The sequence below is a fragment of the Ornithodoros turicata genome, chromosome 2, assembly GCF_037126465.1.
Source record: "Ornithodoros turicata isolate Travis chromosome 2, ASM3712646v1, whole genome shotgun sequence".
NCBI lineage: Eukaryota > Metazoa > Arthropoda > Arachnida > Ixodida > Argasidae > Ornithodoros > Ornithodoros turicata.
Window position 1 is genome coordinate 55,496,947 of NC_088202.1, and position 27,919 is coordinate 55,524,865.

Genomic DNA, 27,919 nt, shown 5'->3' on the forward strand with positions numbered 1-27,919 from the left:
GTTTTGGTTTCTTTGATGAATTAATTTTCGTAATAGGAAGACAAAATTGAGAAACGAAGGTGCGTTTCGGGGGCAGTTGGATGTGCTTGTTCTGAATATCACAACCGTTTCAAGACATCGGGAAATAGGCGTAGCTGACCTTTAAGAGTATGATGACCAGTAGGAACCAGCCAAATAATGGCTGACCTCTCTCAACACTTAAAAACAACAACCGTAGGAACTGAGAGTGACCATAAAGATAGGACGACAGCAAGGCACTCTTTCGTAGTTGTATAATTGCGTTTTGCAGGTATTACTGTATGGCTAGCGAGACGCAATGACACGTTTAAACTGTGGAACTCGCTGGGCTAAAACGACGCCAAGACCAATGTCACTCGCGCCCGTGTGTACTTTCGTAGTGTCAGTTTCAGAAAAGTGTCCGAGAACTGGTGGAGACAGGAGCACAGATTGCACAGATTTGAGAGTGGCAAACGCATGTTCTTGGTCCGGGCCCCATGCATAGGTTGCGGGTTCTTTTAGAAGTCGTTGTAAAGGTGCGGCTACACCAGCAAAATCCTGAATAAAACGCCGGAAATAGGAGCAGGGCCACAGAAAGGACCTAACGTTCTTCTTGTTCACGGGACGAGGGAAGTCGAGGACCGCCTGCACTATGTCGGGATCGGGCCGTATTCCGTCTCCCGTGACAACGTCACCCAAAACTTTGATTTGTAAACCGCAAAGGGTACATTATTTAGCTGGAGATCTGCAGCTCAGAAACCACAGGGGTGACATCAATCCGCCATTTTTGTAACTTAGCTCAAGCGGGTGCCCTTTGCAAAACCGCCACCTTGTCCTTGTCGCACGTCACAGAAACCGTCATTTTGAGGTCACGTGACTTTGTTTGCACGTCGTTTTGCCAGTTACCGACATGTTTCCGTCGTCATAAAGCAAAGAGATGAACGTATTTTGCCCGTGTAAACTATGCAGTGCTTCTTGCGCAACATGTTAGCCCGTTTCACCTTATAGTGTAAGTACATCCCATCGGCTCAGTGAGTGACAAAGGCGGTCTTTTCGCGATCGTGCTCGTCGACAGCACTTTGCCAATAGCCAGAGCGGAGGTCTATGGACGAGGAGTACTTTGCTCCATGAAGGCAGTCTAACGTGTTGTCTATGCGCAACAGTGGATATGTGTCCTTAGTGGAGATTTCATTTAGCAGAAGCGCCAACTCCCGTCTTTTTTCCGTACAAGAACAACTGGAGACGACCATGCACTTGAAGATTCCTGAATGATACCCTTGTCTAGCATACCTTTTACATGCTCACGAATGATGCGACGCTCGCTATGTGACACGCAATATGGTCAACTGTGCACTGGTGCAGAACTCTCGCTATGAATACGATGCTGTACGAAGTTACAGCGCCCAAGAGGCTGTCCAGTACAGTCAAATATGTCAGAGAAGCTGCGAAGCAAACTGAAAGTTGTCTTTGTGTTAGAGTGATTAAGATAAGTAGAAATAATCTTCTCGAGTTGTTCGCGCTCAGTCGTGGGAGATACGGGTCCCGAGTCATTTCCACAGTCAAGGGACGGACAAATATACCGGACTTGTGTGGAATGCCAGCTCCCGCAGGCATCACGCGAACTTCCGGTTATATTCAGCAACCATAATGTGGCCTCAGATTTAGTGAGCTTGAGCAATGTATTAGGAGCACAGAGGGAAGAGCGCAGGGTGGTGTCCGGATTCAGCGAAAAAAGTACATCCCCAGATATGGATGTGTCCGCCCTAACAAGAATGCGCAACACGGCATAAGGAGGAATGCGGGTCGTATTCACTACGACAGCCGAAGTATTCCACGGCAGTTCATCCGGAAAATCTGAGAAATCAGAGAGAGGGCCCAGGGGACAGCTTATTGCGCGGACGTTTGATACCTGCATCACAAGCGCGAAGAAAGTAGCATCTGAGAAGAAGGTCTGCAATATGTCTAGACAAGACAACAAACTGTACAACGTACACGTGGCCGCCAACATCGACCCTGCCAGTGCAATATCCTAATGGACGAACCAAACCTGTATGTCCAAAACGAACATGAGTTGTCCCACAAACTGGAGTTTGAACCCCTTGTAACCTAATGCGTAAAGAATCCGACATGCACGACGCTGTAGCTCCTGTGTCAACTAGGCCACAAATGGCGCACCCATCAACACGAAGAAAGGTAGTTCGCTGCAAGAGGAGGACTTTCAGATGAATAGGAGCGTTATCTAGTTTTGCGGTAACGCGGTACCTGAAACGCCAAGATCAAGAGGCGACACCGATCGACGCCTTGCACAAGGCGATGGTGACCGCGACGGTCTGTACTGTCTCCGACCAACTGGCGGAGGCGGCGAGACTCGAAAAGTTCGGTCGCCCTAAGCATCACATTTGGGATTGTCTTCACAGCGCTGCCATTCATTATATTCAGAGGGCGTGTAAAAAAGTGGGCTGCGGCGATACCGGGTACTAGAAATACGCTGCTGGGGAATGTAAGGTCTTGGAGAGTATTGTTGATAGCGTTCACGTCGACAATGTTCCTGACGATGCTGGCAAAATCTGGAGATATGACCAGGGAGTCGACAGTAGTAGCAGATAATCGGCGGTCGATAGTAACTCGGACGTGGTGCGGTTGAGGACCACCCAGACTGAGCTCGCGACTTATCACTAACTGGTGGTGCTACGGCAGCAGGGGTAGGCGCAAACACTCGCGTACGGCTGTTAGAATGGCATCGTGACAGCTGACAGGCTCGTATCTCTAATCACTTAAAAATCAGATCAAAATATCTCTAATCACTCGCTCCTTTACAGGATCGGGCTCAGCATTGGAACTGGGTTTTGCGTTGCTCTTTGTCGCAGAAAGGTCCGAAAGTTCTTCACGATCTATTTTCTTCAGAAGGTGCGTCAGCGTGTGATAGTCAGTCGAACCTGGGTTATCTTCGCAAATACCGATGTGGTGGTGTGAATGCGAGTCATCAAGGATACGTTTCCTTCGGCGTCCCTGCGTCCGGCTACAGTCGTTTGTCAGGTCTATGACGTTGTTGTATTCCTTCGCCGCGACAGAAATATAAAGTGTAGGAGAGAAGCCTTTCAAGAGGTGATCAGCTTTATCTCCCTCCGACATTTGAGAATCGACACGGTGGTATAAGGCAAGGATATCTTCCATGTAGCTGGTAAGTGACTCACCATGAGCTTGTTGCCTAACACTGAGTTTTGAGGAAGCGTTTGACTTCCTTGTCGTCCCTTTGCCGAAGGTCTGCACCAAAAGGGCTTTAAATGATACCCATGATGTAATCTGCTTTTCGTGGTTGTCAAACCACACGTGTGCCGTGCCGTTTAAATATAACACAACCTTCAATAACTTCGTAGCGTCTTCCCAGTTGTTATACGCCCCCACGCGGTCGACTTGAAGACGCCAGTCGTGGACGTCTGTGTCACCAGAGAAGAACGGTGGGCCTCACTGACGTCTCAAGAACCGGGTAGCTCCCGATGTTGACTGAGACGAGGGTGGCAGTTTCTGCGTCGCTCGGGAAGCCATAATTGAGGAGACTGTAAATCCGCTCCGCAGTTCCAGGTCCGACTGTTGGTGGATGGGTATAGAGCACCCCCACCTTGTGAAGAGGAAACGTACAACTCAGCAAGCGGTATGCAGGGGTTTAATCGCAGAATGAACGACAATGAATGAGCGTGAGTTCGTCCTCCTCTCCCTCTTCGTAACAATATGCCCTTCTGCTGGGATTGTAACAGAGGCGAGAGAAAAATTCGAAAAAGGCGGCAGCGGAGCCCTTTAGAACGAGCGAAAAGAGCTGTATCATGGTGTCAGAGGCATATTACCAACGGCTTATGCGATGACTTTCTACTGGAATTGTAACACAGGCGACCGCAAAGTCCGGAAAATGCGGCAGCAAAGCCCTTCAGGACAGGCGAAACCCCTTCTGCCATGACGCAAAAGACATATTCGTGACGGCTTATGCCACCCCCTATGATTTATACATTCTCGTATGGCCCCCTGTGCCTCAGTGTGGGGGTCTGACGTAAAGTCCCACCTATATCCTTACAAGTATTTCAAAATCGAGCTCTAAAATAATTTTGGTATGTCATACCAATCGCATACATCGAATATAATGTTCAGTTCCCGGATACTTATGTGCGGCAGCTGATTTCTTACAGGGTGCACTCGAAGAAAACAAAAAGAGTAAATAAGAGTAAATGGTGTATAACAATGGCTTTTACACTTTACCCTGCTATGGCGACTATGACGTTGCCATACCACGCTGACTACGCAGGTTCTCGTCCGCCGACTACCTGTACTTTCAAGGAACTGTAAAGTGAATTTGACCCCCCTGTTTCTATGTGCGACCTGGTAGTGTTTGCCTGTGTGATGCCTCACATAGAGCCTAAGCACTCAAAGCGCGTTAACTATTACACAGCATAAATTAGGAAAATTAAATCGTACGGTAGGTTGCGCCCCGCAACAGCTAAAGCAGTCATGATGGGAGTACTCCCGTCACGTGATACCTAAGTAATACACAACGAACTTATGACCGGCTACTATCCTCCGATAAACACTATTTTTAGAATCACAAGAATTACTGGGACAATTCTTCAAAATATCGAAGATACAGTATCCCAAAATACTGTCAGCGCGGTAAGCGTCCTCTGTTTGTTCTCCTCGCAACCATATCGCACGGCGACGGCGTTTATTGCGGCCTTGCGAGGTTTGTGTACGCAAAAAAGTTCATTTCCTGCCGAAATTGAACAAAGTTTCACCTGACAGCGATGCCAGGTATCTACTGTAATGTTCGGGGATACACAAAGTGTGCTCTTTCGACAAGGGACGTTGTGTACCACAAGATTCCAAAGGAAAATGCACGGAAACGAAAGTTGTTGCAAGCGCTTGGTCAAGACATTCGTGAGCCACGCCGTATTTGCTCAACTCATTTCTCTGACGAGTCGTACGAAACGGTAGCAGCGGATTGTCGAAAACTTCTCACACAGACCTAAGTCCCGACACCAGTGCTTCACCTTGTGACGCCTGACGATGCGAACATCAGTGCACACGAGGTATGTATTTACCGATACACAGGAATAATACATATATGTGGTTCACTTCAAACTCAAACTGATTTTTCTTATGCTGACGCTGCGTAATGTACCAAACGCAATATTCCCCTTCCCCTAGGAAGCCCTGAGGTCTCGCAGGAGAATATAAGTGCCAAGTAAACTATGTGCTATAGATACTGACCGCATTCTTCATTCACATCAGCGACACAGGCTTCCATCGTGGCTGACAAGAATGTGAAACTCGGAAGTAAAAGCGTGTCAACGCATGATTTACCGTCAACACCTCTCAACCTTTATCCAGTGATGAATTCAACACCTATTGTCCATACACCCTCATGCTCACAGGTGGGTCAAGCTCTTGTTTTGTTTAACATTTTAACTTCTGCATTCCTTGCAGGTGCATGATATGACAATATCAATATCTGCACCATTGGTGGCACCAGCTGTTGCGTCATTCTGGAAATCTGAAGACAACAGTTTTGAATGGCCTGCTGATAAAAGTTTGCAGATACTAAAAGCTATTCTACTTTGCTGTGTTGTGGCTTCTGCTTCATCAGACCAGAAGAAGTACATCAAACAACATGAAACATGAAAACATCATAACATGAAAACATCAGTCTCAGTTGTGGGCACGGCACACAACAAAGCATGGTCTCTGATACACCTTTCCGTTTTGCACTGCAGATGCTGTCCTTAGGCCTGCTCACGTATCACCTTGATTATCTGGTTATCAACAGCCCGCTGTTAGCGACGGCAACCGATTTCGACGGCGTCCCACTTTGGATTCCACAGCCAGTTTCTCCGCTTTAGGTGGACGAAAATTTACAACGCTGCCTCGTGTATATTCCATCGGCTACGTCATCCGCCCACGTGATGCTCCCAAGTCTACTTAACGGATTTCACCTGCGGCATCATCTCAGTTGTGGGCACAGCACGCAAAAAAGCATGGTCTCTGATACACCTTTCCGTTTTGCACTGCAGATGCTGTCCTTAGGCCTGCTCACGTATCACCTTGATTATCTGGTTATCAACAGCCCGCTGTTAGCGACGGCAACCGATTTCGACAGCGTCCCACTTTGGATTCCACAGCCAGTTTCTCCGCTTCAGGTGGACGAAAATTTACAACGCTGCCTCGTGTATATTCCATCGGCTACGTCATCCGCCCACGTGATGCTCCCAAGTCTACTTAACGGATTTCACCTGCGGCATCATCTCAGTTGTGGGCACGGCACGCAAAAAAGCATGGTCTCTGATACACCTTTCCGTTTTGCACTGCAGATGCTGTCCTTAGGCCTGCTCACGTATCACCTTGATTATCTGGTTATCAACAGCCCGCTGTTAGCGACGGCAACCGATTTCGACAGCGTCCCACTTTGGATTCCACAGCTAGTTTCTCCACTTCAGGTGGACGAAAGTTTACAACGCTGCCTCGTGTATATTCCATCGGCTACGTCATCCGCCCACGTGATGCTCCCAAGTCTGCTTAACGGATTTCACCTGCGGCATCATCTCAGTTGTGGGCACGGTACGCAAAAGAGCATGGTCTCTGATACACCTTTCCGTTTTGCACTGCAGATGCTGCCCTTAGGCCTGCTCACGTATCACCTTGATTATCTGGTTATCAACAGCCCGCTGTTAGCGACGGCAACCGATTTCGACAGCGTCCCACTTTGGATTCCACAGCTAGTTTCTCCGCTTCAGGTGGACGAAAATTTACAACGCTGCCTCGTGTATATTCCATCGGCTACGTCATCCGCCCACGTGATGCTCCCAAGTCTACTTAACGGATTTCACCTGCGGCATCATCTCAGTTGTGGGCACGGTACGCAAAAGAGCATGGTCTCTGATACACCTTTCCGTTTTGCACTGCAGATGCTGCCCTTAGGCCTGCTCACGTATCACCTTGATTATCTGGTTATCAACAGCCGGCTGTTAGCGACGGCAACCGATTTCGACAGCGTCCCACTTTGGATTCGACAGCTAGTTTCTCCGCTTCAGGTGGACGAAAATTTACAACGCTGCCTCGTGTATATTCCATCGGCTACGTCATCCGCCCACGTGATGCTCCCAAGTCTACTTAACGCATTTCACCTGCGGCATCATCTCAGTTGTGGGCACGGCACGCAAAAAAGCATGGTCTCTGATACACATTTCCGTTTTGCACTGCAGATGCTGTCCTTAGGCCTGCTCACGTATCACCTTGATTATCTGGTTATCAACAGCCCGCTGTTAGCGACGGCAACCGATTTCGACAGCGTCCCACTTTGGATTCCACAGCCAGTTTCTCCGCTTCAGGTGGACGAAAGTTTACAACGCTGCCTAGTGTATATTCCATCGGCTACGTCATCCGCCCACGTGATGCTCCCAAGTCTACTTAACGGATTTCAACTGCGGCATCAACTCAGTTGTGTGCACGGCACGCAAAAAAGCATGGTCTCTGATACACCTTTCTGTTTTGCACTGCAGATGCTGTCCTTAGGTCTGCTCACGTATCACCTTGATTATCTGGTTATCAACAGCCCGCTGTTAGCGACGGCAACCGATTTCGACAGCGTCCCACTTTGGATTCCACAGCCAGTTTCTCCGCTTCAGGTGGACGAAAGTTTACAACGCTGCCTCGTGTATATTCCATCGGCTACGTCATCCGCCCACGTGATGCTCCCAAGTCTACTTAACGGATTTCAACTGCGGCATCATCTCAGTTGTGGGCACGGCATGCAACAAAGCATGGTCTCTGATACACCTTTCCGTTTTGCACTGCAGGTCAGTCTCAGGAACTCATGTGCTAATTCCTACAAGAGCGATGACCTTTTTCTTGTTGCCCTGCCGTGCCCACAGAGTGTTCTTGCCCTGCCTTTTGCATGCCTTGACATGTTTCTAGATTTACTTATGTTATCTGGGGACGTTGAGAAGAATCCCGGGCCTACTTCGGAACAGATGTTAGCTCAGATACTGGCCAACCAGGATTCCGATAGGAAACTCTTACAATCCATACAGCTTAGCCAGAAACAAACGGAGGCTTCTCTTAGCGATCTTACCAAAAAACTCGAACAGATCGAATCCCAAGTAAAAAGTCTGGAGTTTCCAAAGGCCAGTAATATATTGATGAAAGCGAAAGTTCCAACGATGGGTGGCCCATCGGCAACCAATCCAAAGGCAGTCTTTTCGTGTTTGCGGAAAAAATAAATTCGAAAGGGATGGACTGTTTAAAATATAGCGGAAGTTTCTCCTTCACGGGTAAGAGGTAGCGCAACTAAATGTGGCAATTGAGCACCTAGTTGACATTTCTAAGTAAACAGAGAGCACAAATAAGCAACAGTTTTAGTGTGCGGAAATTACCGAATCACAAATCGTAAACACGTAGAATTTGCTGTAGTGCGCACTTATGTGCATCATAATTCCATCACACGAAATGGTCGTGCTCCTCCGCCCTACATTTACCCTACAAGCAGATGTGACAAGGATTCTTAGGAGGGTAGGAATACATTTCGCGCAATGAAATAGGGGTTATATACTTACTCGAACGCATTAGGAAAATGACGCAAAAGGACGTCCGACGGGTGTTTCTCGCCTTTTTTTGCAAACGTCGAACCCTATTAATTGCATAGTAGCCGCAACATACACTAGAAACAAGTATACTGTCACTCGTCGTCCATCAACGGAGTTGTAAAGCCAGGTTCGCACATGTGGACGCGCAGGATTCGTGCATATCTTCGAATTCCATTTTTTTTCGACACAGTTTCATCGAACTGCATGACGACGTGTTACCCTTCCATATTCATGGTGCATAGTTCATGTAATTAAGAAAGATAGTGTAAGCTGATGTTTCGTCCCTTGACGCTCGTGGCCTGTGCACGCTTCACCCGCAGTTGTTCCCATCGTCATCCGCACAGTCGGTCTCAGTCATCTGCCATTAAACGTTACCTAAAGCCTGATTCCTGCTCCTTTCTAACATTCTGGTGCCGAAACTCGGGAGGCGTCGCCTCATACGGACTACTGACGAAAGGACTCCAGGAACAGAACAGGAACCTGGAACGACTCAAGAAACTTCGAGCCCCAGTTCGTTCATGTATAACGAAGCTTGCGGAGGACATTCATGATGCATTGCGTCGAGCATCTCTGTCCATGGAAGAATTGCAGCTCAAGATTTCTCAGCTCACTTCGAAAGCATCTCTCCTGGCCGACATGGACCGCGAAATGGCAGCCATCGTCGAAGATGACGAGATAGACATGGAAGCGGAGACCTGCGACGAATACCTGGAGATTATAGTCCGAGCTACGCTAAGTGCCAACCGATACCTCTCAAGACACCTGCCAGCGACTCCTAACGGTGACCGAAGAACTTCTGGAACCAGCTACTCACGGGAACACGTAAGCGTTCCTACGCTTCTAAAACTGCATATTGTACCGTCTTCTGAAGAATTGTCGTCACGGCAGTCATTTCGGGATCTCTTAGCGTCCGGAATACATGAGAAAGCAGGATCTGGAAAGAACCAGTTTGAGGAGTTCAAGGCTGCAGAGGCAGGAGTGAACGAACAAGATACATGCGGGACCAAAGAAGCAATAATCGACCAACGCTTGGATCAGACGCTTTCAACAAGCACATGTGCGACTCTGGATGTTACAGACACAACGCAGAATGCAAGGATGGATATTCCGACAAGACATATTAAAACCTGTGCCTCGTCCAAAGATTTCACAGCGACACGGGACTCTGCTCCGTTACAAGGCATGCACCTGTATGACGAACCTATGATAGCAGACACTGTGAGCAGTCTATTCCCATTGCTTACTGGAGCTGTAGCTGAAGGGAACAAAGAGTCAGATCGAGAGGAAGCAGCATTTTCTGATAAGGACATCCGATTGCAAGCTCAAGGACACTGTGCACGTATTGCGAGAGAGCTTCGTGAACTCAAACCATCCCACCACAAGGATGAATTCGCTCTGTTTGTTCCGCCTGACGATGATGTCCACTCTCTTCAGCCTCGTTATCAGAAGCCGTCATCCCGTCAGTATCGTTGCTACTGTCACAAGAAACTTTACCATCTGGCCAACCACAGGCTCCGTCTTACCCATGCGCCGCCCGGAGTGTAAGAAAAAGGAAGCTGATGTTTCGTCCCTTGACGCTCGTGGCCTGTGCACGCTTCACCCGCAGTTGTTCCCATCGTCATCCGCACAGTCGGTCTCAGTCATCTGCCATTAAACGTTACCTAAAGCCTGATTCCTGCTCCTTTCTAACAGATAGGATACTTTAGAATATGATAGAAGTAGAAAAAAACGAAACAAAAACGGAAAGAGCCTCTAGGCCCTCGCTTTCAGTACAGCAGCTGAAAAAAAGTGCAATATTCATTTCACTTGATGAGCGATTGACAAGACCTTTACATGTACACGGAGACGGCGGTTCTCAGTTCGGACGGTCGTCAGCGTAAGGCAGTTGAAGACTTACCGGTAATAACGGTACAAGTGCACTTGCAAAGTTTGTATGTTTTCAGACATTACAGTACAAGGTCTCATATATGATTCTTGCATCAAATCTTGTCACCATAGATAGAAGCATAGTCGCGTAACGTAAGACCCGCGAGAGCTCATATAGAAGCAACCTGACTACAGGTGGCGCTACGTGTAATCGTCATCTGCCTGTTGACACGTTTTCGACACTTTAATCACTAGCCAGATTAAGTACATCGGAAGAACGTTACGAAACGATACGGTAAGGGAGGTTACCAAATCTCAGCTTAGCAACGTGATGTCATTCGCTTGATACTTACGTTACTTTGCTAGGTACGAAAAATCACTGCAGAAAAAAGAAACTGTGGTGTGCCCGGAAGAGTATAGCTCTGTACAAGAGTGGACGCAGAGAAAAAGAAAACTACCTTGGAGCTTGAAAGCGTCCTTGCCAACATAGCACAGAGGGAAAAGAAGATGAAGACATCCCGGGTACCCGTCATAGAGTAGGGGGGGGTATGTTTATTGAGAAAGAAAACACGTGTTTTCTTTGACGTGAAAAAAGAGGACACGTGTTTCGCAAACACGGCGAAACACGTGTCCTCTAGTGCTGTCGGATCGTTCCATGAGTATCTGTTTCTCTGCGTGCGGCCATAGAAGCCATCTTAATCTGTATTTTTGAATTTCAAACACGTCAAGTGTCATTTACTTGTTTCTTTAATGGCTTTTTTCCTCATTATTATTCACTGGCTTGCACTGTGGCATTGAGGAGTGCTCAGTCAGCCTCCCAGGTGTATATCGCTCGCTGAGCGACCCCTGGTTTGCCAATTAGGAACGATGCGCAGCTACCCAGAGCTGACGAGCCGCAAATACGGTGAAACACGTGTCCTCTGTTCCTGTCGCATCGTTCCATGGGTATCTGTTTCTCTGCGTGCAGCCATAGAAGCCATCTTAATCTGTAATTTTGAATTTCAAACACGTCTAGTGTCATTTACTTGTTTCTTTAATGGCCTTTTCCCCCTCATTGTTATTCAATAGCTTGCACTGTGGCTTTGAGGAGTGCTCAGTCACCCTTCCAGGTGTATATCGCTAGCTGAGCGACCCCCGCTTGGCCAATTCCGAACGATGCGCAGCTACCCAGAGCTGACGAGCCGCAAACACGGCGAAACACGTGTCCTCTTGTGCTGTCGCATCGTTCCATGAGTACATATATATAGGTTGAGGTAAAAAGATTATCAAATGGGCCACGAAGTTTTACAGAAGTTGTAGAAGAAGTCGTCGAAAAATATTTTACTGAAGTTACAAACACTAGTTTATTGTGTAGGGAGACGTCAAAAAGTAAAATGGGCAAGGGGTCGACGTTTCGACAGTGGCACTTCACACAGACAGTGGCACTGTCGAAACGTCGACTCCTTGCCCATTTTACTTTTGCACGTGATTCCTTTGTTCTGCTGACGATGACCCAATAACGCGGAAGCAGCTGTCTAGTTCTGGCATGGCGACATTTGAGCACTTAGAAACATATGCTATACGTGCAGCAAAAGAGTTCCGGCTAATTTTTTCTCTTACATACTTCACTGGCTTTGCACTGGGGTTTTAGTGGTGTGTTAGCACAACCTTGACGGGAGGCATCATGTGCTGTGTGACCTTCTGACGGCAGCCGCTCAAACGTTGCCTGCCTGCGTACAGCTGACGATGGCCCAATAAGGCTGAAACAGCTGTCCAACTTCCAAAAAACATTCTTCGAATGCACGGTACGAAGCAGTTTGAATCGGATGGACAAGAGCGGTGTCTTATCGGTGTGTCTGTCATACGACGCCCTTCGTCGGTCAGTGGGTTATCAAATGCTCTCGTTCTCATTTTTCCCTTTTAAAAGTGCGGCACGACATGCAATCCAACAAATTCATCAGAAATATGAAACAGAAACGGAGTGCGAATCTCTCACCGTTCGCAAATATTGAAACGTCCCCTCTGTGCATTCCGACCACGTCATGCCTGCAAAATAACAGAAGGAAAAAGAAGAAGACACACGCGTTAGATTTCTCCATGCACAATACACATACGTGTTCAGACGTTTTCAATAATTTTACCAAGGAAGTTTAGGCTCTTCCCCTTACGCCCCACTTGCTTTGGCTATACCGGGTGTTTTAGTTACATCGCCGCGCTAAATAATTCGGGAACAGGTGCACCAATCGACCAACTTTCTGTTTTTACAAGTATCAGTCCGATACCATCTACAAACTGCGCACGGTGTGAATGAGTGAGAGGCGCTCATTATTTAACTAGAAATTCAAACGAGTTTCGTAAAAAAACCTACCTTCTAAACCAGGGCGCTGTGGGCATTAAAATGGGTACTACTACTTTTTGGACCTTCAGTGGACACCTTTTAGAGGAAAATGTGCCTCCGAAGCGTAATAAATTGGTTTCGGTTTACATATTTTTGTCGCGGCTGGTCGCAAAAGGACGCTCTTACACTCCCTCATCCATCAATGAGTTATGTCCTCACGCCAATGAATTACACCAATGAATACGCCGTCCAGGGCTGTAACAATTATCTAGGGGAGCTCCCCTTTAACATCCAGGCCCTTTGCCTGACGCCGTCCTCTGCGTACACACTGTGAGGCGGATGACCATTTGAACTGAGAAAGAGGATAGCTGGCTAATACGCACAAGCTTTGTCGGTCACTCGTGAATTAGTATGTCGGAGAAATACAGGTAGTCGACGGAAGAGAACCAGCGTATTCAGCATGGTGTGACAACATGATAGTACTGCTACCACCGCAGCCAGCACATCGTAGCCATGCCAAACAGCGACAGTTACTGCGCCTAGAAGAACTCAGAACACATATAATGGAGCAGAGATCTTTCGACAACAGGCTTTGAAGTAAAATGTTTTACGTAGTTGCAATGCAAGCAGCAAAGCGCCACAGTTTTCGCTCAATATGAAACGAACACAGTCTGTTGTACACAAAAATTAGAAATCCAATAAATCACGCGTTTCTAACTGAGTTTTCTACTACAGCAACCATGTTCACTGCGATTTAACAGATACAAACAAATCTTCAAAATGGCAGACTAGAAAAGAGAATCCCGGAAGAGGAAGTTCGGCAATGAGGTGCAAGTGAAGAGTACGAGAATAAAAGTGTAAAAGATCAGACTAACAGTTTCTCTCTCTGCTTCTTTGCGCTCCCCAATAGCATTTACTCTAATCATCCATAATCATCCCAACCATATACGTTGTGGCATATCTGTCTGCCATAATGGCCACGGGGTGGCACCAGGCTATCAGCAATATCAGAGCAAGATAGTCTGATTAGCAAGGGCGAGGTATACACTTAAAGGAGGTAAGAATTGCTATCTGCAGGTATTTAGATACGGCTGCAGTAGGTGGAATATTGTTCTTCTACGCTTCGTAATTCTATTAACAGTTTAGAGTTCAATACCTCTCCTTCATAACGTGTTCAGCGTTACCACAAAAACGCACTTTTTTCGAGTACGGGCGACTAGACGTACCGCCATCCAAATACCTCTATTCATCGTTTCGTCATTTAAAGGACTGTAGCACCCAATCAGACGCCAAGGCGGAGGTACACATAACGTTCGGCCCTGCACTCTTAAAAATGATGGTGGTGGTGGTGGTGGTGGTGAAGAAAACTGCTCGCCGTGGCTGGCCACGCTGAAAGCGGGCAGCGTCACGACAGACGCAGAAAACTACACTACATTATAGGCGTGATACAGGAAGGCGACCAGAGCAGCAGTTCGTCGTCGTTGCTCGCCAGGCGAGTTGCCACCAAAGATGATGTCAGATGTAGAGATGCCCGGGGCAGGGTTGAACAGCTCTCTGCGTGCTTCGTTGTAGGTGGGACAATCAAGCAGGAATGATTTATGGTTTCCGAATTTGAAGAGCACTGTCGACATAGAGGGGTCCATTTAAGTCCGAAGCGATGAAATCAGCTGTGCGTGAAGGCGGATCCCGTGCGGATCCAGTGAAGGACGGTGGCGGTGGTTCTGCTGCAGGTGCACGACAACAGAGTGGTGCGGGCGTGGGATATTGCACGTCTGGCGGCTTGACTTGATGACTGTCTCAGGGATCTGGTGGTGTGCCTGCGGCAGTCTTGCGGGATAGGAAAGGGCTCTGAGGGTAGAGAGTGAGCTGCCTTGGCAAGTTTATCAGCGTGTTCATTGCCTGGGGAGGCCAACGTGTGCAGAAATCTATTGTAGGGTGATGTTTATTCCTTGTTTATGGGCGAGCTCTAACGCACGACAGGTGCTCTTCACTAGTACTGATTGATTCTCAACATCCCATAACTTATGAAGTGCAGCTGAGGAGTCAGTGTGTATGACCACTTGACTGAGTTTATGAAGAGACGACGCGATGGAAGCGTGTAGGATGGCACATAGTTCAGCAGAAGTAGATGAGATGATATAGGAGTCAAGTCTTGAAGACCACTGCAGGCCGATAGGAGCAATAAAGTAGGCGCTGGAGGTCGAGTCTGGGGACACCGAGCCGTCGGTGTAGATTAGACCGTGACAGTTGTAGTGATTAGAAATGTGGTCAAGGGCATCGTGGCGTGAGACGACTGCTGGCGCATGCTTTTTTCCTTCAATGCCCAGTATGGTAGTAACTGTGGTAGGGAAAAAATCTCTCCAGGGCGGTGAAAGCGTGTTTACAGAGTCATGGGGAGGTTGCAATTTGAAATTTTTTTTCTGAGGCAGAACTTGCACAGTTTTCCGATGTTCGTGTTGAAGCAGCTTTTGATGTGATTTATGACAGAAGTGGCTGACTGAGTGAGCCGAAGCCTGTCGAGTACTTCATCAAGGCACCTCTCGGCCTGAATGCGTATTGACCATTCTTCTAGTAAAGTTTGCTCGATGTAAGACACCAGCGGAAGACCCAGGGCGATGCGTAGACCAGTCGTTCTAGGCGCTGCCAGTTGGTGGGAGAGGGGTCAATGAAAGGAAGAGTGTAGTTCATGCGGCTTAAAGAAGAAGAAAAAAGGAAAGGAGGAAAGGTGAGACAGGCCAAGGCCGACTTGATATTGCCAAAAGAGAAAAAAGCAAAAAAGGAAAAGAAAAAGCGGCGGGGGGCGATGGGTGGCTCAAAGGCTGCTGAGCAGCCCAGTGTCCTTCAGGTAGTGCAGGAGGGGCCGGGTGACTGCCCACTGTCTGGAGTGCCGGATAGGTCCCAGCAGCGTCGCCAGGGAAAGTTCCCTGTGGCCTAGGGAAGTGAGACTTGAGGCGAGAACGGCTCCGGGGCCGGCGTACCGCTTGCAGTGCAACAAATGATGGCATATGTCGGCCAGTGCAGCACTGCAGGGACACATCGCGGACGTCCGTCTATCCATCTCAGGGAGGAGCAGCGGGTTCACCACGACAGCACTGTGCAGCACGCTGTCGTGAGCCTCCAGGAATACCGCTCCAGTAAGCCGGCCACCGGATTGAGCTTGTTGCGTACGGGAGACGAGGTCGACGATGTTATCCATGGCAGATCTTCCCTGCCTGAACCCAGCCCGTGTTTCCGGAAAGTACCCCGTGCTTTCTAGGTACCAGTTCAGGCGTGAGAAGAGCATTCGCTCAAGGGTTTTTCCGACGCAGCTGGAGAGGGCAATCGGTCTGAACGAGTCTATGTTGTGCGGTGACTTTCCGGGTTTGAGAATGGAGATCACCATTGCCTGCTTCCACTCCATTGGAAGGGAGCCTGAGAACCAGGACGCGTTGAAGATTGCGAGTAGTGACCGGCGCCCACACAGCGGCAGGTTTCCGAGAGCCGTGTAACAAACTTGGTCCGCACCAGGAGACGTATGCATGGGCGAGTTCGCTAGTGCCAGTTCCAGCTCCACAAGCGAGAAAGGCACATCCAGGGCAGATTCTGCAGAGGCCTCCAGAACGTCCTCCAGGGATATCGCTGGACGCAGCCAGTGCTCCGACAGGTGCAGCGGCCAGACGGCCGCAGTATTCTTCCGCAATCTCTAACTCCGTCCGGTCGGTGGCAAGCGAGAGAGAGCGGAACGGCCGGCGCTGAGTGACGCGTTCGTGGAGTTCTCTGAGCACTGTCCACATTCTTGAGAGTGGTGTGCGGAGAGAGAGGGAGGTGGCAGCTTGCAGAGATGTCTATGTATTGCCTTCTGTATGCGGCGCGCTTCGGACTTGTCGGCGGGTACGCCGAGCACGGCGTTCAGCGCGACGGCGTATGGCTCGCCACCTCTCGTACTCGTACGCGCCCTCTCGTACGCGTCAATAGCAGGAAACTTCAAGGGAACCCGAGCTACTCGTGTGGCGGAGTGCACAGCGGTAATCATAGTCCGGATGAAAGCGCTTCGGCTTGTGGGCGTGGAACCGGAGACAGCATCTTCAATGATGGCTCTGTACGACTGCCAGTCGGTCCCGTTGACGTAATGGCCAGCCGGGCTGCGCTGTGCGTCATGGACGCTGATCAAGATCGGGGAGTGGTTGCTTCCGAGGGTGTCTGCATTGACTTGCCATCTGAAGAGCCGTGCAAGAGAGGCTGACAGAGTAGTGAGATCCAGGCATGATGAGAGCTGAGTCGACTGCACGTATGTCAGGGAACCGTCGTTCAAAATGTAGAGGTCCCGGCTCTCAAAAGAGGGCCGCCAGTCGCACACCTCGGGTGTCGGTGCGTGCACTCCCCCAGATCGTGTTATGGGCGTTGAGATCTCCGCAGACTACGTACGGTGCGGGGATACTGTCCAGTAACGCAGCCAGATCATTCACGTCGTAAGGAACTGCGGGTTTTACGTACAGGGAGACGACAGTGAAAGTAAGGGTGTCCATGCGTACAGTGCAGCAGACGTACTTCCCGGGTCCTGGGCAGTGGACATCCTGCCTGATGGCCGGGATCTCAGAGCGGATGAAGAGCGCGGCGCGGCTTTGTCCTCCCGCGGGCACACGAGGTAAAGGTAACGTAGTTTGACAGGCGAAAGTTATCATCGATTCTGCTTTCCGAGATACATATTAAGGGGAACTTGTGCCTCCAGATAAACTGACGAAAATCGGATACTTTAGATGGAAGGCTTCTCGACTTCCATTGAAAGATGGTCGTTGTGCAGTACTGCAGGCCTGAAGGCAGCGTGTTCGGTCTGAACACTACATAGGGCATGTGGACGATCTGGTGGACTCGCACTGGGTTACTCCCGGTCTCGAGGGGCCAGGATCATGGACGTGATTTGGCTTTCAAGCTTTAGGATCGATTAGGTCTCGGTGAGGGCCGCGCACTCGGGGCAAGCGGCAAGAATAGGTTTGAGCGCTGCGAAGAGCAGCTGTATGTTTACAGCAGCCGTGTCCGCGTTTGGCGTGAGGTCTTGTGAAGCGCGACGGGCTGCCTGAGAGTGCCGGGCTGCCTGCAGCTGTGGAGAAGGGACATTATCTGCTCTTGGGCAATCTTTAGGTGTAGAGCAAGACGGGAAGGAGGGGTTGCCCTGCGAAGGCAACGGCAACGGGGGAAAATCTGAGTTCTCCCAAGCGGCGGGTTGTGACTTTCCCGCCGAGGGTATGGGGGGGCATCGTGACCTACTCTTCCTACGTAGTCTCCTTCGCTTCCTCTGGCGCTGAGTCTTTCGTACCTTCTCCTTTCCCTCCTTATAATTGCTGCCAGAACGGGATCTGACCTTAGCAATACGCTTCTGCTCCTTCATCTTAGGGCAGTCCCTCGACGTAGCGAGGTGGCTGCCATGGCAGTTGACGCATATGGGGTCGCTTCTAGGACACTCCGGGGTGTCGTGGGGCGTTCCGCAGGTGGGGCAGGCTTTCTGTCGGACGCAGCAGGCTGCAACATGTCCATGCCTCAGGCAGTTGGTGCACTGGGGCTCCCGTGGGAGGTAGTTTCTGACCTGCATTGTAAGGAGCTGGAAAGTAACTTGCCTCGGCGGTTTCAACCCGCTGAAGGTAAGTCTAACAGCCACAGCAGCCTTTCTAATCCTCCGTGCCGCGAGGACCGGTGTGTCTGCTTTGACAGCCTCCATTATTTGTGCGGCCGTTAGCGAGGTGTCAATTCCAGAGATGACGCCGTAGCTCGAGGCAGGGGTCGAGGTTCATAGGCGCGGACAGGCACCGCGCATATCTTGTCGATTCGGAAGAGGGATGCTTTGGCGGATGGGGAATTCACATCCACAGCAATGATGTTTTTAGAGTGGTTCGGTCGGATTTCCTTGATGCTACCTGGCAGCTCAGAGCTAAGGAATTGAGATAGCTTCAAATGGTTTAACTTAGCAAGGTTTGACGTGCGGTCGATGGGAACGAAGAGCACCGTAAATCCCCTCCAGAGATCGGGTTCGCACAGCGCCGCAAGAGTTGGCCTTCCGTACTCATTTTACGACATCCTGGAAAGGTTGCTCGTCGGCCGCCATCGTAGAGCAGCCACTTGATTGCTTTCGTGAAAGAACGGTGCCACAGCTAGTTGATGAGTCGGTGTCGAAGCCGCTCATCTCTTCAGTAGAGGACGACTCGTGGTGGGCAGCGTCCGCCCCCTCCATGGCTAGAGGGGCGGTTGCAGGTCCTCGGTGAAGCGTAGCAATGAGTAGCGGCTTTGGGAAAGGCCCAAAAGTGAAAAATAAATTCAAAGAAACCACAAATAGAAAATTCTGGCAAGGGTTAGCAGAACAGTAGAATCGTACGTGTGCGCAATTCAACTTCGTCGTCGCTCGCTTAGTATGAGGGCTTTGTGTAGTGAAAGCATAGACCGAGGATGATTTCCCCAAGACTTGCCACATAGAAGTTTTAGAACATTAAGGAGCGGCTGACAGCTGAGTACCATGTGGTCTACTTGGTGGGCCCATGACAGGTGGGAATCGAAGATGATGCCGAGGTAGCGTGTCTTGTTCACAGGTGGAATGGAGATTCCTTGGAGGGAAAGTGCAGAAAATCTGTTAGGGATATGTTTTCCCTTGGGGGCGCAGACGAGGGCTGCTGATTTTTCCGGTGAGAGACTGAGGCCTTTAGTGGCGGGGGAGTTCGAAATGTGGATTAGTGAAGGTTGAGCAGAAGCTTGTAGGGAGGGCTTGAGCTTGCCATGAAAGAGGATGCAGATGTCGTCTGCATAGATTAGATATTTGGCGGTGTAAAGAGTGTCGGGAGCGTTGAGATGAAGGTCGGGGAGTGCATTATTGAAAAGGATGGGGGAGAGAACTCCGCCTTGTGGAACTCCTCGGGTGAGAACACGTGATGAACTTACTTGCTCTTCGATGGCAACAGCTATTTAAGGCTTTGGAGATATCGTCGTATGAAGGCACCGAGCCTGCCTGTGATGCCAGATTGATGTAGAGGGGCAGTGATGGCTTCATGTGTAACGGTGTCAAAAGCTTTTTTTGACGTCGAGGAACGAGATAAGGGAGGTGCGGTTCTTAGAAAGTGCCTGCTGTATTGCTGCGGTGAGTTGGATGAGAGCATCTGTCGCTCCCCGATGTCGGCGATAGACTTACATGTGGTCAGGAATCATGTGGCGCTGTTCAAGAGCCCATATGAGCCGTCGTTTTACCATACGCTCCATCACTTTACATACGCAGGAAGTGAGTGTAATGGGGCGGAAGTTCTCTAATTTTTGTGGCTGGTTTACCGCGTTTGAGGATGGGAATGACAGTACCGTGTTTCCATGAGTCAGGTAGGTCATCGGAAATCCAGATCGAGTTGTAGAACTACAGTAGCTGCAGAAGAGCAGGCGAGTCTTCTTCTTCTTCATCCTCGGGGAAGTGGCCGTTATCCACTAAGGGCGATTGGCCAGTACCAGATTCTTGAGCATTTGGTATATAATGTAGTCATTTCCGCACGAGCGCCCGCGCTTGCAGCGCTTGAATGCATCTCCGAGTTCAGCTAGACTGAAAAGGTCATCTTCTGGCACACAGTCGGAAGGTGTAGCGGTCTTACTTGAAGGAGAGGATGAAACAGGCACTGAGATCGTAGAAATATAGTCGACGAAGGTGTCAGCAGGGCTGGATCGAGTGCAGTTTGAAGCGAGAGCTAGGGCAGCTAGTGGTCGCTTGGGCGCTTGGGAACCCTGAAGTGATCTGACGATGTTCCAGATAGCAGAGGTGGATGAATGAGCAGTAAGGGAAGCAGTGAAATTATGCCATTGAGTGCGTCGGAGACGGCGGGCATGTCTTCGGAAGGCAGCAGAAATTCATGCAGCTTTTTTATAGGAGATCCAGGAGATTAGAGATTGGCGCATTTCGGTTCGCGTCTTGTACCGTCAGCGGCGGCGTACAGTCAGCATGGGCGTGCGGACCAGAGCACGTTCTGCAGCGAATGGGGCCACGACAGTGTATAGACACATGTCGAAAACGCTGACAGCGAAAACATTGCCTTACTTCGAAGTGTTCGGTAACTTTATGCGTGTAAAATCCAAGTCGACGGTATCAGGAAGTTCCACCTCTGTGGACCCTGTCTGTGGCAATCGTGTTTGTTGTGCCATCGTCAAGACGTACCAAGCCAAGTACTGACAGCGGACAGCGGTAACGCCAGCAGCTGCGATGCAAGCGCCGATCTGCATGGTCATCAGAATAATGCTTCTGAACACCCGCGATTCTGCCGACGTTCCGGGAGTACAAGGAAGGGACCGTGGGAGTGACTTGAACGCCACATAAGTGAGTGACCTGAAGGAGCGATGTGCCAGCTGCCTGACACATCCTTTATAGTGCATGCCCTTATAGGGCATGCCTTATAGGCATGTCTTTATAGTGCGCGTCTAGTGTAAAGGAGCCTACCTCCATAGGTAGCTCTCCTGCTTGATGACAATACGCCAGCTGCCTGGGAACCGACGGTTACAGTCAGGCTGCCATCCCTCCCGAGGCGACGGCTTTTGGTACGCTCTTGAGCTGAGACGAGAATAGCGGTGGCGAGGTCATTTGGATTGACTCAGGAGAGTGACTCGTCCAGTTTGTTGGGGCGGAAGGTGATGGGAATGCCCATTATCCTGTTTTTCTTGTATGACCCTGTCGTGAATGGGGTGTCGTCGTCGATATTATCATTGTTGTCGTTATTGACAACTGTGTTCCGGTCAGGGCTACGGTCCCGGGACAGGCAGCTTGAAGCGACAGATTGGTTACCGTCATCTGTCTGTCATCGGCTCGCCGGCTTAAAAATGAACTTCACCACATCGCCCCTAGCCAACCATCATCCTGGATGACAACGTTCTCGTCCCTGATTTGTTGAAAACGGTAGGCGGCGTCTATTTTGCAGCCATAATGCAGTACATAAGGGATACATAATAGCTAGGCTATTGTCTTCCGTTATCAACAAATGAGGAGCGCGAACGTTGTCATTGGGGAGGATAGTTGGCTAGCAGCATGATATATGTGGCGGAGATTAGGGCCTATCAGGTTCATCTATACAAAAGGCGTCACAGCAAACAAGTTAAAGTCACCTTTTAGAGCAGACAAAGTCGGCGGGCTAGCTTGGCAGAGGTCATAGCCCCTTTAAAAGTCGCATCGGTTGACGCGAGCGGATAACTTGCTGAACAGGCCATCGACTCAAGCTGTTAAGGTGAATACACCTTGATGTTGTTCCATTGATTTAACTTGTAGCGTTTTCCTTTTGCATGCGGAGCGGACGCGCTCAGGCATGACAGCCGTCTGAGGAGAACCCAGGAAAAGCACCAGACAGCGTAGCGAGCGCCGGGATTCGAACCTGTGTACCTTCCAGTGTCGACGTGACATGATTGGCACGTTAATCACTCGGCCAGGCGAGCTGTATTCCTGGACAGGCATTTCATCATCCGGCCGAAGTTGGCGCTGCACCTGCCCAATGGAGGACATGTGTACAGTGCTGTGCAAAAGTTTACTGAACGCGCAAGCGGTGTAGTTTCTTCTCGGCGCGACACCCTAGCGTCGAGCGGAAGCGGGCTCGTTCACTCGTTACTCGTTTAGAGCGGGATGGGAGCGACACTGATTCAAACCACTCAGCGAGCCCATCAAAGCGACACCGACCCACTGCCGCGGCGTGTCACAACCAGCGCTCTCGCCCACACCCATCAACGGGTGAACTCACCCTCTTTCTCTCGCAGCTGGGGTGTCTCGCCGAGGAGGAAGTGCACTGCTCACGCGCTTCGTAAGCTAATAGGGAATTTTAGGAAACCATGAACACCCTCAGATTCCTTTTCCGTATCGTTATCAGCCAATCAGCTATTGCTACGCTGATCGCTGATTGGCTGATACCATTACGGAAGAGGAATCGGAGGGGCTCACGGTTTCCCGAAACTCCATTTTTTTGTCCAGTACTGTACCACGACTCGGAGCCACAGAAATTGTCTAAGGGATTCGTACGCTACTTTCATGACTCGGCATGGCAGGTCACAGCAGCGACAGGAAAACTGATGACAGCTTGCTGTTGCGACATGGCTGGGACTAAGGCAGGATGTAGCAAGTATGTTCGTACTTGTCCGATATGCAAGAGAGCAAAAACCTGATTGTTTAACCCCTGGGCGATTACAGCCTGTTCGGAGCAGTAGGCACTGGTAGATTGTTGCGTGTGATGTGATGGGAACCTTTTCGCCGTGGTCGTAGAGGTAACCCGTATTTCTTTTTGGTTACAGATCGTTTCACAAAGTGGGCTGAGCTGTTTCCTGTCGTGACGCTTGCGCTATCTCAGGCACTGTGCACAAGAAGACCTCCCCATATCGGCCCCAGGCTAACATTACAGAGCGTACGTGTTAATCGAAACCTGATGCTGGTTGCTTTCACTACCCAGCACTGCCGCGATTGGGATCTACGCCTGGCTGAACTGGCGCTCGCTACACGGACGACGGTCAACAAATCTACACGCATCACCTCGCCGTTTCTGAAGTGTGGACGAGAGATCCCTTTTCCAGTGGAGAATGCGGTGGGCCTCCGGGATGGCGCTGCCCAGCCTCGTTATTCAAGGATTGCAGAGGAGCTCCAGAGCCGGCTGGACGTTGTAACTTCGGCGGTTCGGGAGAATCAGGATGTCGAAATTGGACCAGTCGCGCCAGTACAACAGTGGACGACGGAATCTCGCCTACAACGTCGGTGACCATGTCCTTCGTTCGACGGTCTCAACTGCTCAGTGGTGCGTCATGAAGCTTCCCAGCTTTGCTCGCAGATAGGTGGGATGGCCCCTTGGAAGTAAGTGCGTGCCCAGCAAACCATATATATCCAGAAAACGTCTACAGGATATCCTATTTCGGACTTTGGGATATCCCACGGACTTTGCCACAGAGCCCATTTACATCCCCGAGACGTTCTGTGGATTAGCACTTCTTTGTCATTTGTAGATCCTGTGAATATCCCGGGAACGTCTTTTTAGGATATATGGACGTACGTGGGACATCATGCAAGCAGGTCCAAACATGCACTTGCTTTTAGTTGTACATATCTGACATGACAGCACCACTCTGATATGTATGCAAATATATATGTATTTGCATACGTATTATCACAGTGTTAATTTTTACGTGAGTGTGTTGAAATAAATGCCTCGAACATCAACAACAGGTCAAAAATTCAGGGAATGTAGTAAGCCCCGCCAGCGTTCGACCAAACTCTGACGTACGGTCCACCAAGGCTGACCATGCTACCACACGTGCTTCCACCCTAAAAAGAACAGCAGGCTCCCTTTTTGTCCCCTCCACCGCGTCCGCGAATTTGGAGGGAGCATTCACAACGGTTTATGCTGACAGAATGCCCAGAGCTTATACTGAAATAAAGGCCGTTGGGGCAAGTTCGTTACGTATTTGGGCCGTGATACACCTGTAACGGTGAGGAGGTGCTTCTTTGCAATTAACCCGTGAATCTGCAGAGACATGGTATAACCAATAACGTTTCTCACATTCCTTCATGACAGATACTGTGTTTTTAATTCAAGCTATTGTCGAAAATGGGATTAGCTGCTGAGTGGAGCTATAAAAGTGATCAAATTCCACTGTTGCTTGACGATCGTTACGAATATAGATAAATACTTTCACGGCTAGCAGCACGCGAACGATAGAAATATATAACAATTTTGCTTGTTCCCCCCATCCAGTTAACGTTTACAGAAGTTTTTGCTTGCTCTAAGCAGAACAAAAATGTGGCTGTCGGAACAAGATGTCATAAACTTCACGTGTATTAGCATATCTTCAGCCAACGTCCAGGCGACGTTCCTGTGACGTTCAACCAGTGCCCAAAATCTCGTGTACTGGATCTTTCATGGGTATCCAAGGGATCTCCAGGCTTTTCCTCCATTCAAATGTCCAAAGCGCGATATCCTGCAGACGTACCTAGGACATCTGTGATTTACTCGATAAAATAGAAACGCGAATGTCGTTCTGGGACATCCCACAGATATTGCATGGATGTCCAGATTTTCAGGACGTTCACGACCTTGTAAGGATGTCCTAGGGATATTAGTGGTTTACTGGGTGATCTTCCGGCCTCATTTACAGGCTTCGCCGCTGCGACACTGGTGAAGAAACCGGACCAATACTTGTCTCCAACCTGAAGTCTTACCACCTCCGAGACCTCGATGGAGAGAAGATCGATCGGCAACCTTCTTCTCTCCAGAACCTGGATCTGAATCCTGCTCACGGAGCTTCTTCCGGTCGCTACAGTTTGCGCCCGTGCAGGTGGCGCACGTAGCACCCACTATTTCGGTCACTAGGATCTAGTACTTACGGTTTAGTGGTACTGTGTGTCTTTCCGTGTCGTGTCAGACAAGTCTTTCCGCGCGCCACAGGAGCGCATGACTTCGCTGTCGAATCTGACCCGCACAGCATATGATCTGGTCGGCAGATCACCGCGTAATCCAGTCATGCCCAGCGTTCCCAAGTAAGTCGCCGTGGCGCCGTAAGTAAGTGGCGTGGAATGATCGCTATCGTTCCTGCGCTTCCGATCGGCGCGACTTTGGTTTCGGTTCGTATGTGTAAACAACTTCTACAATGAATATTTCAGAGCACGGACGTGTTTCAGGATTTTCTTAGAAGCGGAATGTTTTCATAGGAGGATTATACCCCATTGTGCTGCCTCGTTTTTTGCCCGAAACTCTCTAATTAAAGATTTCATTAACGGATTTTTTGGTTATTAATCATCTTGTAGTAACATACTGTCTTAGAGACGATGGCCACTATATAACTCAACCGCGAGAATGACATCTTGCGGCCGGCCTAGCTTTTCTTTTTTTTTTTTTTTTTGCAAAAAGATCTGCAATGGATAAAAATGAACACTTTGGTCGACTGCCGAGCTCAATTTCTCCGTATTTTTTTAAGATTTACTTATGAACTTATGAAACACTGTCTAGATATTTATGATTATATTATTTCAAACTTAATCGAAAGTTATATCGATATCGATATAAGGATACCGAACTTTGTCGATATGTTTTCACTGTTCCACTCATTGGCGTTGTTTGCGGGTGCCATGAGGGTAAGTTACGAAGGGTAAGGAAGCCATGATATACTGTATGTCGCTTATTTCTTTGTGACATTATTACCCAGTTAGTAGATACACCATGTCAGTTGTGTTCCGTGTCTTCTTCGCCACAAAGTCCCTGAACTTCGTTTCCAGGGTTTCGCGTCCTCTCACATAACTACCATCCATGACAAATATATCCGTGTTGTTATCCTGGAAAACCAAGAAGATTCTGTAACTGGGATGTTAGCTGTAAAGTAGTAGTGGTCGAGGTGACAGAACATAGAACGACGAACGCAACACTTAAAAGGACGGTCATATACGGAAACCCATCTATCAAACCGACACCACTACGTTCGGCATCGGCCGAAAATCTACCCGGCTAACTTTTTTTCGCAAAGTTAGAGTGCGACGTTCAGAGGAGCAAAGGCACCGACCAGACGCCCCATAGCTCTATGAAGCGGCCGCACGGCAGTGACACTCCTTTTCTCATGGTCGCGTCGTCATTTGTTCTTAGGGAGTGACGTTTTCACGTTTTTCTAAAGAGGGAATTCCAGTATCCTCTCAACATCCGTCGTCTGCTCTTGTCATGTATTCCGTCGAATAACGTCCACACTACGCCACTCTTTCGCGTGGTAGTTTCGATACCGTGGTCAGTGATCCACGAGGAATGAAATGACCCTGTAGTCTCTAAATCGACTGAAACCGATGCGACCGTCCCTTAAGCCACCCAAGCAGAGAACGCATACTTCAACGAAGCAATGGGAGTTGATGTAAAGATACTAGCATTCGGCCGAGTGGGCCACCAGCATTACTAGCAGGGTTCGACCCCACCAACTGCGATTTCCGATCAGAGATGTTACCAGGTACACTATGGTAGGACATTCTCAGAGTACAGAGTCACCACAGAGTAAGCGGAGTGTGGACTCGTTCATTAGTTGACTCCTGCTTGTTTTTGTTATGCCTCTTGGTCGTTCTAGGGTTACATTTGTTATGTTTCCTTACTTCATCTTCTATTCACGTGTTCTGGAGAAACCTGTCCGGGCTTTGTCTGGTCCACGTCGCTCTCTATCTCTCTCTCTTATATATATATATATATGTATATATAGATAGGGGAGAAAAGACACCAGAGACTGAAGTAGGGAGTAGGGGAAAGTTATTTATTAAGCTGGCATTTAAACTAAGGGTCTGGGGAAGTCTACGTTTCGGCGGAAGCTCCGCCTTCTTCGGGACTGTATATGTATGTATATATATATATATATATACTCATGGAACGATATGACAGCACCAGAGGACACGTGGTTCGCCGTGTTTGCGGCTCGTCAGCTCTGGGTAGCTGCGCATCGTTCGGGATTGGCAAACCGGGGATCACTCGGCGAGCGATATACACCTGGGAGGGTGATTGCAGCCATAGAAGCCATCTTAATCTGTAATTTTGAATTTGAATTTCAAACACGTCTAGTGTCATTTACTTGTTTCTTTAATGGCTCTTTCCCCTCATTATATATATATTATATATATATTTTACATATTTTAATCAATCGATCGAAGGAAAATAATGTGTTGAGGGTGACTACTTGTCCATTTGTTTGCTAGCGTCACTTAGAGCGTTGGTGAGAAGGTAACTATCTAGTGTGAATAAACAACAAGCATCACAAATCAGAAATCAGATGCTGTCGGCATGGATCGCAGTGCTTGCGTCTTTTCATCTATCGCCATTATTTAACTGATATGTCAGCGGCTCCGTTCCGGGTTCGTCAACATACAAAGAATTGCATGATAACTGTACAGGGGCTTAAGTAAGCCGTACATGTATGATAAATGTAGTTCTAATCTTGTTACATTCTGCCATATAAGGGTACGTACCTCGATCATTGTCACGCCCACAAGGTTGATATGGATTCTAGGTTGTGACATGCTTTCGAAGATTAGGTTTACCTGCAGAAATAACTTCTATCATGCGGACAAAATACTGTTGTGCTCAAGACTGAAGAAATTCACTTCACAAGCAGTACTGTGGTTCTTTCTATGCCTTGGTGCTAAATATGCGCCCAGACA

General features: G+C 49.0%; 1 protein-coding gene across 6 annotated transcripts in view; it reads right to left on the bottom strand.

Moving 5' to 3' along the window:
* The window catches only part of LOC135385445 (uncharacterized), a 133,268-nt gene that overhangs the window by 38,423 nt on the left and 66,926 nt on the right, over window positions 1-27,919 (bottom strand). For all 6 annotated transcript variants that reach the window (XM_064614758.1, XM_064614755.1, XM_064614756.1 and 3 more), the window contains 3 exons: window positions 27,728-27,799; window positions 25,944-26,074; window positions 12,460-12,509 (listed from right to left, as the gene is read on the bottom strand). In XM_064614758.1, the coding sequence (XP_064470828.1) occupies window positions 12,460-12,509; window positions 25,944-26,074; window positions 27,728-27,799 (253 nt within the window). The remainder of the gene's footprint in view (window positions 1-12,459; window positions 12,510-25,943; window positions 26,075-27,727; window positions 27,800-27,919) is intronic.